This window comes from Apodemus sylvaticus, chromosome 15, assembly GCF_947179515.1.
Source record: "Apodemus sylvaticus chromosome 15, mApoSyl1.1, whole genome shotgun sequence".
NCBI classification, from domain to species: domain Eukaryota; kingdom Metazoa; phylum Chordata; class Mammalia; order Rodentia; family Muridae; genus Apodemus; species Apodemus sylvaticus.
The window spans coordinates 80911299-80926466 of record NC_067486.1 but is presented as its reverse complement, the minus strand read 5'-3'; the positions used below and the strand labels follow the sequence as shown (position 1 = coordinate 80926466).

At 41.2% G+C, this 15168-nt stretch overlaps 1 protein-coding gene across 2 annotated transcripts in view; it reads right to left on the bottom strand.

The window, feature by feature from the left end:
* Positions 1-15168, bottom strand: part of Klhl6 (kelch like family member 6) — a 41160-nt gene that overhangs the window by 17730 nt on the left and 8262 nt on the right. For both annotated transcript variants that reach the window (XM_052159155.1, XM_052159154.1), the window contains exon 2: positions 6303-6468. In XM_052159155.1, coding sequence (XP_052015115.1) covers positions 6303-6468 — 166 coding nt within the window. The remainder of the gene's footprint in view (positions 1-6302; positions 6469-15168) is intronic.

The following is a 15168-nucleotide window of genomic DNA, read 5'->3' as shown; positions in this document are numbered from 1 at the left end:
AGCATTTTACAAATCCCAAAGCATTGCCGTGGCCTTTATAATAAATGCGTATTTCACAAAGAACATCTCACAAGCACTTCAGTTCACTCTTTCTTGTTCTCTGGAGTTTTGCTCTGAACAAGTCTAGTCTCCTTGACCTCTCCTTGTCCACTGAGCTTCACAAGGTGACACTGTCCCTGTGCTTGAATTCAGTTGACCGTTTAAGGGGAAAGAAAAGAGAGATGACAGGGTAGGACAGGAGAGAAAGCCAATCTGAAGGCAGGTGCTGATTGGTAAGAAGACAGACCTGACAAGTGGAGTGTGGATAAGAGGACAGACCTGATAAGTCGAGTGTGGTATGCAAAGTACAGGTTCTGATGAGGAGGTCTGGGAGCTGTTGGGATAAAGGGAGAGGCAGGACAAGAGTGGTCTTAGGACTGGTTTTGAACTGATAGACTGAGTTAAGTAGAGTTCAGTCCTTATACTAGAGTGTCCTGTGGCATAAGTCCCCTACTTTCAGGGTTTTTTAAAATTATGAAACATGATTTTTCCCTATCAGACCACATCTCCAACTAATTATATAGAAAACGGTTCTTTGTTGTTGTCATTGTTGTTTAATTTGGTTTAGGTTTGGGGTTTTTTGTTTGTTTGCTCACTTGTTTTATTTTTGTTTTGTTTTATTTTTTTATTTTAGCAGCCCAAAGTGGCGTCAAACTCTTAATCCTTCTGTCTTGGCCTTCCACATACTGGGATAACAGGTTTGTGTCACTATCCCCAGCTCTGAGAAGCTCTATGAGCTACTCACTGTTGTAGCAATATAATGAAGTGTCTAGTTCATCGTGGACATTTCAGTTCTGGATAAATAACTGTATAGAGAAAAAGAGGAATAGGGAAAGTAGAGAAACTCCACCTCTCCTGGAAGCTTTCTTAAATGCCATTTCTTCCAGATGGCTTCTCCCCTCCCCCACCCAGCCCTGTAGCAGGTGCCTGTAGCAGCTTTGCTCTGTGCTCTCCTCAGGCAGCTCTAGCAACTCAGGGTCTAGGTTACAATTTTGTTCTGTTTTGTTTTGTTTTGTTTTGTTTTGTTTTGTTTTGTTTTGTTTTGTTCCAGCCAATACCTTCTCCAAATTCTGACACCAGAAGTTAGAAAAAATAGAGGAATAAAAGATCTATTAGGCAAATGGAATGTGCTAAGACCTGTGCACTTTTTCATCTGTCATTGCCTGTAACAAACTATTTTTTAGCAAATTTGTTTTATTTAATTAGCAAAAAGAAAATGTTCAGATTACATTTGTAGAGAGAAGGAAATGGAGAATTCAGAGTAAGCAATGTTGCCTGAAGTCACATAGCAGGTGGGAAGATAATCCTGCTTGCTAATTACAGCTACAGGCTTGCATTGTTGGTCTAACAAAAAGCCAGAAACATTTCTAAAGACTTTATGACCACAAGGGAAGGTGGGTTTCTCTGATTGCCTAAGTTTTCCCGAAATATGTGTCAGCAAGTATTTCTGAGTGATCTAACCAGCAGCTAGGAATTTGCTGGCATGCAAGACAGCCACGAGAACAAGAAATTGTTTTCCACGTATTTGCCTTTGTGTAAGTGTTCAGCACACTGCTCCATGAACGTGGTTTTCAGAACCGAGAGACGACACATAATGGTAACAGGTAGCTGGCTTCCTGTTTAGAGGGATAAGTGAGTAAAAGGTCACAGTAAGCACCGGACTCTTTGACAGGAACTCCTGAAATAGCACCAAAGAGACGTGGCTGCACAGGAACTCCTAAAATACCATCAAAGACTTATGGCCACAGTACCCATAAGAAGTTCCTGCCTTGCAGAGGCTATGTGTAGGTCTTCTTTTGATGAATATCTATTCATATTCATTTTAAAAGCCTTTTGGGGTGTGTGTGTGTGTGTGTGTGTGTGTGTGTGTGTGTGTGTATGTGTGTGTGTGTGTGTGTGTGTGTGTGTGTGTGTGTGTGTGTGTAGTACAACACTTGCGTAGTGGTAATGTCAAACTTCAAACTGTCAACATGCTTGCTCTCATAATTGATAACCTACTCTGAGAGTAATATATACTTAACACCAGACATTCTGCTGTCATGGAGCCTTTGGACTACTGAACTATTTTCTGAACACTCAACTCTACCACACCTAAGTCTCATGTGAACTCTGCAAATACTTCAACTAATATTTGATTAAAAAAAAAACAAGCAAAGAAATAACACCAGACACAGTCAGACCAATGAGATAACATACAAAAAGCCAAGATAACATAACTCCATCAAAAACTACTAATTCCACAGTGATGACATCTAAAGAAAGAAAGTTAAATTAAATCCCAGACACTGAACTCAAATGAATATGTATGTTCAAAGAAGAAAAGAAGCACCTGGGTTAGAACCCAAACAGCTGAATGAAATAAGGACATTGATACAAATTGTTAAAAAGGAATTTCACAAAGAGAGAAATAATGAGGAAATATGAATCTGGAAATGAAAAGCACACTCAAATCAAAAACTCTATGGAAGTCACATCAATAGAATGAATCTACAGAGGCCTGAACAGCTTAGCTTGAAAACATGGAAGAAGTGGGAAAATCAAGCAGGTCAGAATAGGTGACAGTCTGAAAAGATAAATCTATAGATAACAGGCTCAGAAGAATATAGTTCTGAAGATATAGAATACAGTTTTAAAAGAATTATGAAAGTCCAAGGCATGCGATACCTCCCTGGAGTTATAGCTCAGTTAGGCACCACAGGTCTATAAAACAGTATAAGCCATTCCTATTTCCCTTGGTTGCCCACCATAACTACATTATAAGACCATAGTGCTGAAAACACCATGCACTTTGGTTGTGGAACATATAGAAATCAACCACAGACAGACTGGGATCCTCCTGTGCCAATGCTGGGCGAGAAAAGACATCAATAATCTTACCTAGCACTTAGCCCTACATGCTACAGTATCAACTTACCAGACATGATACGCCTAATGGTGCCTAGTGGATTGAATTTTATGAGAAAACAACTTCTGGTTGGACTTGAGGCCCAATCCATAGGAGGGAATTCATGCCTGGGTCACCCCAGGATTGAACCTGTTATTTTTATTTATTTAAATGTTCTCCTAAATATTTTCTAAATATCTTCTAAAATGTTTCTTTCTAAATATTAATCTTTATCCCCCACAGACTTGGGCTGCTCTTAACCTTGGTCAGAGAGGCTTCTTTTTGCAGTGGGCAGCAGTCAATGGAGAGACGCATAACTGGGCAGAGTGTGGAAAATGGATGGCTGGGTTCTCAGCCCTAAATAGAATGTCTACATTAACCACAGCACCAAGGCAACAGGTGGAAGACGAGGCAGAAATCAAGAGTTGCTAAGTAGAGAGGAATAACATAAAATGCTGTCTTCTGGACATGACATGGCAATGGCACTTAAAATTCCTAATAATCGTTGTCACCTGAACAAGACTGACATAAGATCATGCCAGGCATAATTATGGAATAGATACGGTAAATGTTCTCCAAGCCCCACCCCTTCCTGGGGTGCTACCAACAGTTAATAGCTGCTGAAAGAGAAAGAATCATTAGTTTTGAGAGATGTGTCCACTGGTCGGGAAGTAGGATTGGCATGCTTCAGCGGATGGCTCCACAGCCATGCACATACAGGCAGCACTGACTGGGCTTAGTGGGTATAAAAATAAAAGAGGAGGGAATATAAAGTTGAGACAGCTGTGATGTGAGAACTTGGAGGAAGTTGGAAGGGGAAAATGGGAGATAGATGATCATATATTTCTTAAAAGTAAAGAAAAAAAGAATCCTAACTGAAAAGTTACCAGAGTTCTGACTGAAAAGACCAATTGATATATAGGAGGACCTAGAACACCCAACACACAAACCAGAAAAGAATCTCCTCTCTTTATAATATAATTAAAACATTAAATGTACAGAACAAAGAGAGTATATTAAAACTGGCAAGAGAGAAACAAGTCACATATAAAGGCAATTCCATCAGAATAACAGATTTTTTCAAATGAAAATGTAAAAGCTGTGAAGGCCTGGAAAAAAATGTATTTCAAATTCATATAGACAACAAGTACCAGTTCAAACTATCATAGCCAGCAAAGCCATCTGTTATAATGGGAGGAAGAGTAAAAAATTTCCATGATAAAAATAAGCTAAAAGAATCTATGCCCATTAAACTAGTTCAAAAAATTTCTTGAAGGAAACCTACAGACTAAAGAGAAAAACAAATCTAACCATGAAGTCACAGCCCTCAGGATCTCCCTACAACTCCATAACTTCCATTACTTGGTTTTACCTGGGTGTGAAGCAAGAGAAGTGTGCCAACACCTCACACATCCTTAGTACACACATTTGCTGCTGGGCAAACTCCTGACCCAGGAAATAAAAGGATGTGATCTATGGACAGCTGGAGCATACACGATGTTCTTTATGCATCCCAGCTAGCGAAGTTAGAGGCTGCGAGTTATCCAACTCAGGCACACACTTACACGACACACTTCTACTTCAATGAAGGTCATATTGTTAAAATAGTGGGAAGGAGGAGATGAGTTACAAATAGGCATGAGGTTAGTGATTTCACCCTCCCATAAGGAGGGATAGTTTCCTGTCAATCAAAAGGGCTGGCGGTGAGCACAAACAGTGCATGAGGAGAATGACTTGGAGACATTACCAGGAAAGCAGCCCTGCTAGAAACGATTGGCTTGGCATCTTCAGGATGTCCCAGGGAACTGAGCCAATGAAACTGACTAAACTAGTAGCAACTACTACTCAAAATTCATCGAGGCTGCATTGTAATAGATTTCCTTTCTATAGTCCTGTCTTCTGCCAGACTTTATAAATCCTTCCCTAACCCCAACTTCAACAGAACTAATCCTGCTATCAACTACCTTGGATCCAGAACCCTTCAGGGATACTTATTTTCCCATACTTTGGGTTTTGTTCCCTTCGACTACCGAGCCAATTATGACACAAACAGGAGCCAAAGTCATGCCTAAGATCTGATGCTCACCTCTAGTCCCTGGGAGTGACTCGGCCTACCCCCAGACTCTGTTTCTTACACATCTAGGCAATGAGACAACATTAATATGATAAAACCAACTTCAACAGTATAATCCTAGTCCTGGGCATAGATGATAACTTAGATGGAACCCTGGTTATAATTATAGATGCAACTGACATTACCCATGGTCGAATTAGTTTATGAAGCCAGTGTCATTGCTACAATCATATTGAAGCAAATGTCATTGAATAGATATAATGTATTATTTTAAAATAAATCATAATTCTGAGTCTTTTCTTTGACACTGCTTACCTCCCAGTGTTCTTCTTCACAGCCAAGACAAGAGTTTGTCACATGTATCTGACGGCCCCACATTTAGACAGAATCGTTACCCAAGAGCTGCATAGTGTGTTGGCAAGCAGTACTTTCCTCAGTCAGAAAACCCAGTTTCACAGAACAGCACTTTCCATCAGGTTCTGTGTTGCCTTAATTTCTTGTCCAACCCGTGCTCAGATCAGATGTTCTTTGTAGGAAGCATGAGCTCCACCACCAGTCCTAACTGGGCTGCTACACTTGGCGGCCACTGTGCTGCAGTTAGATACCAAGTGTAGAACCAGGCACCACATTCCTCCTTCCATCTGGTCAGGCAGACAATGCCTCATCACATCACCTTCCAAACAATCATCTTTGTAACCTTGCCCTATGTGCGAGTCTCTCTGTGTGTCTCTGTGTGTCTCTGTGTCTCTGTCTCCTCTGTCTCTCTCTCTGTCTCTGTCGGTCTCACTGTGTGTATGTGTCTATATATCTGTCTGTCAGCCTGTCTTTCTGTCTTTGTGTACAAGTGTCTGTCTGCCTTTCTGTTTCTGTGTGGATGTATCTCTGTGTCTATATGTCCATCAGTCTGCCTGTCTGTCTTTGTATACATGTGTTTGTCTTTCTGTCTGTCTCTCTCCATCTCTCTTTGTGTGTATGTGTGGGTATCTCTGTGTATGTCAGTCTATCTGTCTTTGTGTACCTGTGTCTTTTTTTCTCTCTCTGTCTCTTTCTGTGTATGTATGTGTGTGCATCTGTGTCAGTCAGTCTATCTCTTTGTGTACATGTGTCTATCTTTCTGTCTGTCTGCGTGTGTGTGTGTGTGTGTGTGTGTGTGTGTGTGCATTATGCACATGCATTCACACGCATGCATGCATTTATGCATGTGCGAATCCCAGATACAGGTCAGGTCTGGCAGATACCCTAAGCAGGTCTCTGAGAACTGCTTTCATTCATTTCAAAGAGCACGGAACTTGTTTGGTCACACACCTGGAAAAGGTTGGCAGCCTCCAGAACCCGCTGAACATTCTGTTTGGTGATCAGAGCCTTGCTTGTGTATGTGTAGTTCAGGAGAATGTGCATGGTCTCAGCATCCACCCCTTTAATAATGATCCTCTTCTCATACTTTTCCTTTAAGTCGTTGCAGAACATGGCCCTGGAAGAGAGAGACCTGTGATGTGAATCCTTCCAGGACCCTGTGTTTCAGAGCTGAGCAGATTCCCCTTTAAAGTCATCTGCCCTCCTGCAACAGTGAAGAACCTGAACCAAGGTCAGGACCTGAACTGATTGCCAACACTGAAACAGTCATTTGACTTGCTGACTTCTTAGGATCTCCCCCCTTAGTTCTTTGACTCTTCTTGAATATGCTAATTCAACACCTAGCACAAAGAAGAGTTCTTAAGTGAAGTCAATGTATTTCAAGGTGACACATTATATTATTCTCTCTAGAATCATCTGTACTATTAGCTGAGCATCATTCCTAGATGAAGTTTCTGAATTCTCTCTTAGAATCACATGCAGTAGATGACACTCTACTCCAATTTAGCTCACACTTGGGTTTCCCAGAAAATTAAGGGAATTGGGCATGCAAGAAGCAGCACATGAGGAAGCCAAACAAGACCAGGTGCTTAGAGAAGGTTGCTTTACCCAAATCCTGCAGGGACTGGAAGACACACTTCACATCTGTCGCAGCGAGAGATAAAGACATTGCTTTGGTACTGTAGTATCACAGACGGCCTTCTGTCTGAGACAGTCAAGGACTATGCCAAGAACAGATAATTCTCAAGCAACCTGGTTTTTCAAAAGCCCAGAAGAAAGCCAAAAAATGTGCTGCTCAGTGGTTGTGGTAGGCAGAAGACTGGAGCCCACTCAACCTTAGACTCGTTTACATCATGGCACAAATGAGAAAATACAAATCAATTTATCTGTTTATCAGGTATTGATAAATTCCCACCTTCTTGAAGTATTTGAAGAATAAGTAAGATAACATACATCAGTAAAAACTCAAACAAGTAAGACATTCCAGATCGGATCAGGGAGATTTTAGCTGCTGAGAGACATGGTGTTTGGTGGAAAAATTAATTAATTTTCTTGTTGCTGCAACCAAACACATAACAAAAAACAACTTAAGGGAAGAAGAATTCCCTGGTTCCTGTCTTGAAAGCACGAGTCACATGGGAGGGAAAGTGCAGCAGCAAGGACAGTTGTGGTAGCAGGAGGCTGAGCCACTTCCTTGCAATTTCAAATCAGAAAGCAGAGACAGGACAGGAAGTGAAGCTGGTCCGAAGCAAGGAAACCTGCTCCCAGTTACCTACTTCCTCCAACCAGGCCCCACATCCTCTCCAAACAGCACAACCAGCTAGGAACTAAGCATTCAAACACACAAGCATGCTAGGGACAACTGACATTCAATTTCTGAGAATAGGTCATACACCACTTCAGCCTTTAGCTTGCCAGCATGTGTCCTGGTCTCTCTTAGGTTCCCAGTTTCAGGGTTTCTGCATGCTGAGAGGCACCTTAAGAAATTTTCAACATCATTAATCATTAGGGAAATGCAAATCAAAACAACCCTGAAATTTCACCTCACACCAGTCAGAATGGCTAAGGTTAAAAACTCAGGAGACAGCAGGTGTTGGTGAGGATGTGGAGAAAGAGGAACACTCCTCCACTGCTGGTGGGGCTGTAAGATGGTACAACCACTTTGGAAATCAGTCTGGCTGTTCCTCAGAAAAATGGACATAACACTTCTGGAGGACCCTGCTATACCTCTCCTGGGCATATACCCAGAGGATTCCCCAGCATGCAATAAGGACACATGCTCCACTATGTTCATAGCAGCCTTATTTATAATAGCCAGAAGCTGGAAAGAACCCAGGTGTCCCTCAATGGAGGAATGGATACAGAAAATGTGGTATATTTACACAATGGAGTACTACTCAGCAATTAAAAAACAATGAATTCATGAAATTCTTAGGCAAATGGTTGGAACTGGAAAATATCATCCTAAATGAGGTAACCCAATCACAAAAGAATACACATGGAATGCAATCACTGATAAGTGGTTATTAATTAGCCCAGAAGCTCTGAACTCTCAAGACACAGCATATCAAATGATACCCAAGAAGAGGGAAAGAGAGGGCCCTGGTTCTGAAAAGAGTCGATCCAGCATTGTAGGGGAGTACCAGGAAAGGGAAATGGGAGGGGGGTGATTGGGCAATGGGCAGAGGGAAGAGGGCTTATGGAGAGGGGAGAATTGGGAAAGGGGAAAGCATTCAGAATGTAAACAAAGAATATAGAAAATTAAAAAAATAGAAAAATTAGAAAAAATTCAAAGCATGTAATATGTCAAAGCATGTCAATGCGAATCCATTGAAACTATAGACTATAAAAGTGATAGATACAGAAAGGAAAGAAAGAATGGAAAAAATAAATGAAGAAAAGAAATAAAAAAAGAATAACAGCAGGTTGGGATGGTACCTGCCGATAGGATATGCCAAACAAGCAGAGGTAGGAGGATCAGATAGATAGATTTCTCTTTTTTTTTAGGCTAAGTATGATAGCATACACCTTTAGTCCCAGCACTTGAGAGGCCAAGGCAGACAAATCTCTGTGAGTTCCAGGCTTGCTTGTTTTAATACAATTATGACAAAAGGTTAGGAGAAGAAGAAAGAAAGAAAGAAAGAAAGAAAGAAAGAAAGAAAGAAAGAAAGAAAGAAAGAAAGAAAGAAACAAACAAACAAACAAACAAACAAACAAACAAAGAAACAAAGAAAGAAACAAAGAAAGAAACAAAGAAAGAAAAAGAAACAAAGAAACAAAGAAAGAAGCAAAGAAAGAAACAAACAAAGAAAGAAAGAAACAAAGAAAGAAGCCCAAGGAGGACTAGTGAGAAATGTGGTGGCATGGGCTCAATTCCCAGGTCCCATAGAATATAGAAAATAGAACCAACTCCCAGAAATTTCTAGGACATACATGAACCCACACACATGTTATCCCATGCCTCCACCTCTCTCAATAACAAAAATAAAAAGAATAAAAAAATGTATCCCTTAGCATATAAGTAAAATATTGCATAATAAAAAGTAGTTTCTAGAAAGATGTGGACCAACTCGCCTGAGATCCTCATTTTAAAACAAAAATAGTTTCAGAGCAGTAAGCCCAATACAGGGAATCAATGATACTTCAGTGGAGATCTTGAGTCATTCAGCATATCTCCTACCACACGGACACAGCCATGGGCCCACGACTCGAGTCTCCCATCACAGCCATGGGTGGAGCCACAGACCTATGACTCACCTACATGAAGTCAGCCTCAGATGAAAACACTCTGCCTGGATCACACAGCCCTCCAGTGTCCATGGGTCCCTCCTCAAATGTCCTTTCTTCAAAGCTGCTCTCCCTCATGCTCTACCCAATCTAAAATCATCAGTCCACCTTTTTTCCTTTCCTTTTCTTTGTAGAACCTTCACAGCCTGGCAATGCAGTACTTACTTACTTGTTCACTAATTTAATGATCACCCTCCCAGCTCCCATACGAACAGAAAGAACTGACTGTCACTGTCACTGAATCCCCAGTTCCAAGAACAATGATCCAGATCCAGTGGAGAGTCAACCTCTAGAGAAAATAAGTAAATAAATGAGTGAGTGAGTTAGTTGACAGATGCTCTTTCCAAGATCCACAGAACTGTTTCTTGCCAGTCGTCTGCCACTCCAAAAATTGTCAAACATCCCGCAGAGGATAAGGAGGAGCCCTTCCTCCCACTAAGAAACCAGATGCACAGGACCTGGAATTTGAAAGGCATAAATCTCCACAAGCACTCCACGTTCTACTGTGATGAATTCTGCAGGCTCCTGAATATCCTGAAATGTCACAGATGGAACTTTTTACCCATCCAATTGACCTATATGGTTTTCTCCTACAACCTGTGTGTCTTAGCACCAGGCCTATAAACGAGTACTTCCCAGTCACATCTACTGTCCTATGCATTTTAACCCATGCCTGTCTCTACTTAGTTCCCTCCTCATCCCTTTTCATCTCCATATCAAGGATTAACTTCTCTGCTCCAATAAGGTATTCTGTGCTGTGGCACTAACATTAATTGCAAAGTAGTAAAATTCAACTCAAGAGTACAAACAAGTAGTTTGCAGAATTACAGCCTGCAATTCTAGTGCTCAGAAAATTGAAGCAAGCGGATTTTAAGATCAAGATCAAACTAAACTATGTTTCAAAGTGTGTGTATGAGTGTGTGTGTGTATTTGTGTGTGAGTGTGTGTATATGTATATATGTGAGTGTGTGTATGTATGTATATATGTGTGTGAGTGTGTATGTGTGTATATGTGTGTGTATGTGAGTGTGTGTGTGAGTGTGGTGTGTGTGTATGTGAGTGTGTATGTGTGTATATGTGTGGGGTGTGTATGTGAGTGTGTGTGTGAGTGTGTGTATGTGTGTGTGTGAGTGTGTATGTGTGTGTGAGTGTGTGTGTATGTGAGTGTGTGAGTGTGGTGTGAGTGTGTGTATATGAGTGTGTATGTGAGTGTGTGTGTGAGTGTGTGTGTATGTGTGTGTGTGTGAGTGTGTGTGAGTGTGTATGTGTGTGAGTGTGTGTATGTGTGTGTAAGTGTGTGTATGTGTGTATATGTGTATGTATGTGAGTGTGTGTGTGTGTGTGTGTATGTAACTGGGTTAAGACATTATTTTCAGTTCCATCATGTGATGCACAGTGGGCAGCATTGCTAGAAAGGGATATGGTGTCAGAGTAGCCAATCAATTTTTCTGTGGCAAGAATCCAGGAATCAGCAGTTCTAGCTGTAATGGAAGATGACATGGTTTTGCTGAACTTCAGGCACCAAAATTTTTATTTCTTAACCAAATTCCTATTTTTATTTCTTTTTTAATTAATTCCTTTATTTTAAAATGTGTGTTTTCTCTGCATATATGCTGTGTACTATATGCATGTAGTACCTATGAAAGCCAGAAAAGAGCATCAGATATCCTGGAACTGAAGTTAGAAACAGCTGTGAGCTGCCATGTGGGTACTGAACCTAGGTTGTTGAAAAGAGCAGCCAGTGCTCCTAACTGCTGAGCCATCTCTACAATCCTTCCCCACGCCAACTATAGCTAAGCAAAGCTTGCAGATGCTCAGCTTAGCCCACATTCTCATCTCTAGTTATTCTCTGAAGTCCTACTTACATCCTCAGTGAAGGGACTCTGGCCAGCACGGCTCTGGCAGGCCTTGCCCTTATTCCCCTCTCCCTGCTAAAACCATTTAATTACATTCCAAAAGCTAACCACCAAGGTCTTCCTTTATTTGGCCACCTTCTCCTGAGACTAACTATGAAGGTCCAGCTGTCAAAGTATCTAAATCCATCAATCAAAAGCCCTCTTTGGTTTACCTAATTAACATGCCCAACTCTAACACAGCCTTCCCCATTTTGTCTTCTTAAAACTTCACCTGCAAGATTATTTGATGTTGTGTTTGGGTGTGGCTTATGCCTGATCCAAGGTCAGAAGGGGAAGCTTTCTGTTCTCCTAACTCTCAGCCTCACTGGATGAGTCATAATGTAAGCTCCGAGGCCAGCCACATCTGAATACTGCATGTGCCTGTGAGGAGAACAGAAGCCTGAATTTTACCAAGCCGAAACTAAATGAGCTAAAATCTTTGGGAATGGGGTTAGCTACATGCATCTCATTAGACTCTATTCTCATGATTCCTTGGCAAACCAAAACTTAAAAACCACTGCCCTAATTCAAGCAGGGTAGCACTTGCCTATAATCCCAGACTGAAGCTGAAGCAGCATACATTGAAGGCTAGCCTGGGCTACTGTCCTGGTTACTTTTCTATTGATGTGTTATGATACCATGACCAAGGCAACTTACAGGAAAAAGTTTATTGGGAGCTTAGAGTTTTAGAAGGTGAGTTCATAACCATCATGGCAGGCAGCATGACAACAGACACGCAAATATGACACTGGAACAATAGTACTGAGGGCCTACATCCTAATTCACAAGCAGGAAGCAAAGAGAGAATGCTAAGTGGGAGTGGCATGGGCTTTTGATACCTCAAAGCCCACCCCAGTGACATAAGTTCTCAACAAGGCCACACCTCCTAATTCTTCTCAAACAGTTTCACCAAGTGGAGACCAAGGATTTGAATATATGAGCCTACAGGGATATTCTCACTCACATGAGCACAGCTACCAAATAAGAACCTGGGGGAGAAGGCTCCCCAACACAGGCCCCTTTGCCTCCCACCTAACAAGAAGATATAATAGAGATCAAAGTTAAGAAAATAATTGGCTAGAGCTAAGACAAACATTTGCTTGGAAATTTGTGTTTGTTTTTGTTGTAGAGGTTCTCTTACATCTTTTGAGATCCAGCACTCCCAGGATCCCATCAGGCCTAGGGATATTTCACAAAGGAAAGTAGGACAAGAAACCTCATCTTCTCAGTCTGGGAAGCTCATGCTACCAAGTCTTGCCTTGGCCTCTTATGTCTCTAGCTAATAGACTCAGAAGAGGCACTGCAGCCTGTACTCAGGTAGCACAGTTCATTGGAGCTCAGAGTTTCCATAAACAGCCTGATACAAAAGCCTTATTAATAATAAATGACATGAGATTTCGTTCTTGTCTGTTGTGTGCATGCAAATTCACTCACATCTGGTAGAGCAACTTCTGCTGTGGTTTATTCCCCCAAGGGTTTGTGTGTTCTAAGCAGTGTCCTCAATGCGGCAGTGGACAAGTGACAGAACCTTTCAAAAACCAAGTACCAAGGCAGTTAGGCTGTTAGGACACATTCATCAGAAGAACCAACGTGGTTCTCATGGGACACTGCTCAGTTGTCCAAAAAGAGTTATTTGAAAGAGGAAGAGTGGCCCTACGCCCACAGCTGTCTGGTTTCTTACCTCACCATGGGACCTTGCTCCCTGACATACTCCCACCATAATATAGCCTATTAAGTGACTGCCAAGGCCAGATCCAGGTCAATGCTATCACTGTGCCTTTGCACCACCAGAACTATTTCTTCTTATTAAAGTTCCCAGCCTCAGGTGTTTGTCATAGCAATACATAAAAAAAAAAAAAAAAAAAACTAACATGTATCTTCAGAGTAGCATTTAAAAGTTCACAGACATCTTTCTACTATAGGCACATACCTGATAGACAGGATCTCACATTTCTCTCTTGAGTTTAAAGTCAGATTACTTAACATTTCTAACCATTGAACAAGCATATGAACTGAAGTGACTAAAGTAACTAAGCAGCCTAAACCTGAGCATTCCCTCCACTGACTTTAAGTAGCATCAGATCTTAAAAGAACTTCTGTCTGACAACCTTCTGGTTCAAACTGACCACTCCTCAAAGTCATTACATATGGCTTTGGGGAAGCAGAAGCCGGCTTGCTTACTGTGCAACCAGAACCCCCAAAACCCCACTAGGGCAATACTGGTGACTCAGCAAGCTATGGGATTCTTATCATCCAAATTTATGACAGAAAGGCTTGTTCTGTCCTACAAGATCAGACCCAATAGAACGTAATAACAAATACTGTATACAGACTCCAGTGATGATCCAGACACAGATGTGACAGCCATTCTTGTTCTCTTGCTCACTATCATTCTTAGTCTGTTTAGTAGGAATACCAGGCTTCCCACCGTGACCCACCCTCTTCACCTACACAGTCTTGAATGTCTGTGTGGAGCTAGCCTCAATTCCTGGGCCAATGGTGCACATAGTCCAAGTGATATAATACATCCTGCAAGCCTTAGTGATTAGTTAGGGCTGAGTGCAGAACAAAGTGGATCTAAGCAGAGCCGGTTTCAGAACCTTCTCTGGAACTATTACTATAAGAAGTTTGTTTACCACTGAAATTGTTGAGGTGGTAAAATGAAAGTTCAAAGATATTTGAACTTCACATCTCTATTCAACAGAAGCAAGGGAAGGGGAAAGGAGACACAAAGAGACAGACACACATAGAGAGAGATTAACTTGAACACAAAGATCCATCTGGTCCTAAAAGCAATATACCTAGACTTTTAAAACATGAATGAGAAAGTAGACTTTAGTGTTTTTACAATGTCATGGCAAGCACTTTTTAATAATTGTCAGATGCAGAGATAGATGGACAGAGAGATGAGAAGACACCCACACTGACAGTTTAAGAAGATTTAACTACTTCACTCCACACTCTGACCTACACTCTAAGTATTATGAATATAAATAACAGTGAACTACAGCATGATCTTGTGCAGATATGTGTAATAGTATGATGAGAACTTGATTCTTGGAATTAAACTTCCATGGTGCTGATGCTAAATTCTGCTCTTCTACCTACATTTCTATGTTATGCACACGGTGGTTGTTACTTGACTCAATTTGCCTTTTAGTTTAACTAACACTCTCCATTGGAAATGCAACCTGCCTGCCCTTAACCCAATGTTTCTCAATCTGTGAGTGGGATCAAAGCACACTTTTACAGGGGTCACCTAAAACCATCAAAAAAACCCACAGATATTACATTACAGTTTATAACAGAAGTTAAATCATAAATAATAGATCTAAATCAAGTTATGGAGAAACAATGAAAATATTTTATGGTTGCAGGCCACCACAATAGGAATGGAATGGAATTTTGGAGTTGCAGCATTAGGAAGGTTGAGAACCACTGCCCTAACCAAATACCATTTGCCTCTCAGACCACTTCCATGAGGTCTACTTAGAGTGACACACTTAATTAGATTAGGTGAGCATTGGTGCTTGCTGTCCTCCACCACATTCCAACCCTATGCATTCCATACCATATTCTTGCTCTTCTGGCTATGTTCTATCCCAACTAACACAGGACCATGTAGAAGCTCGCTG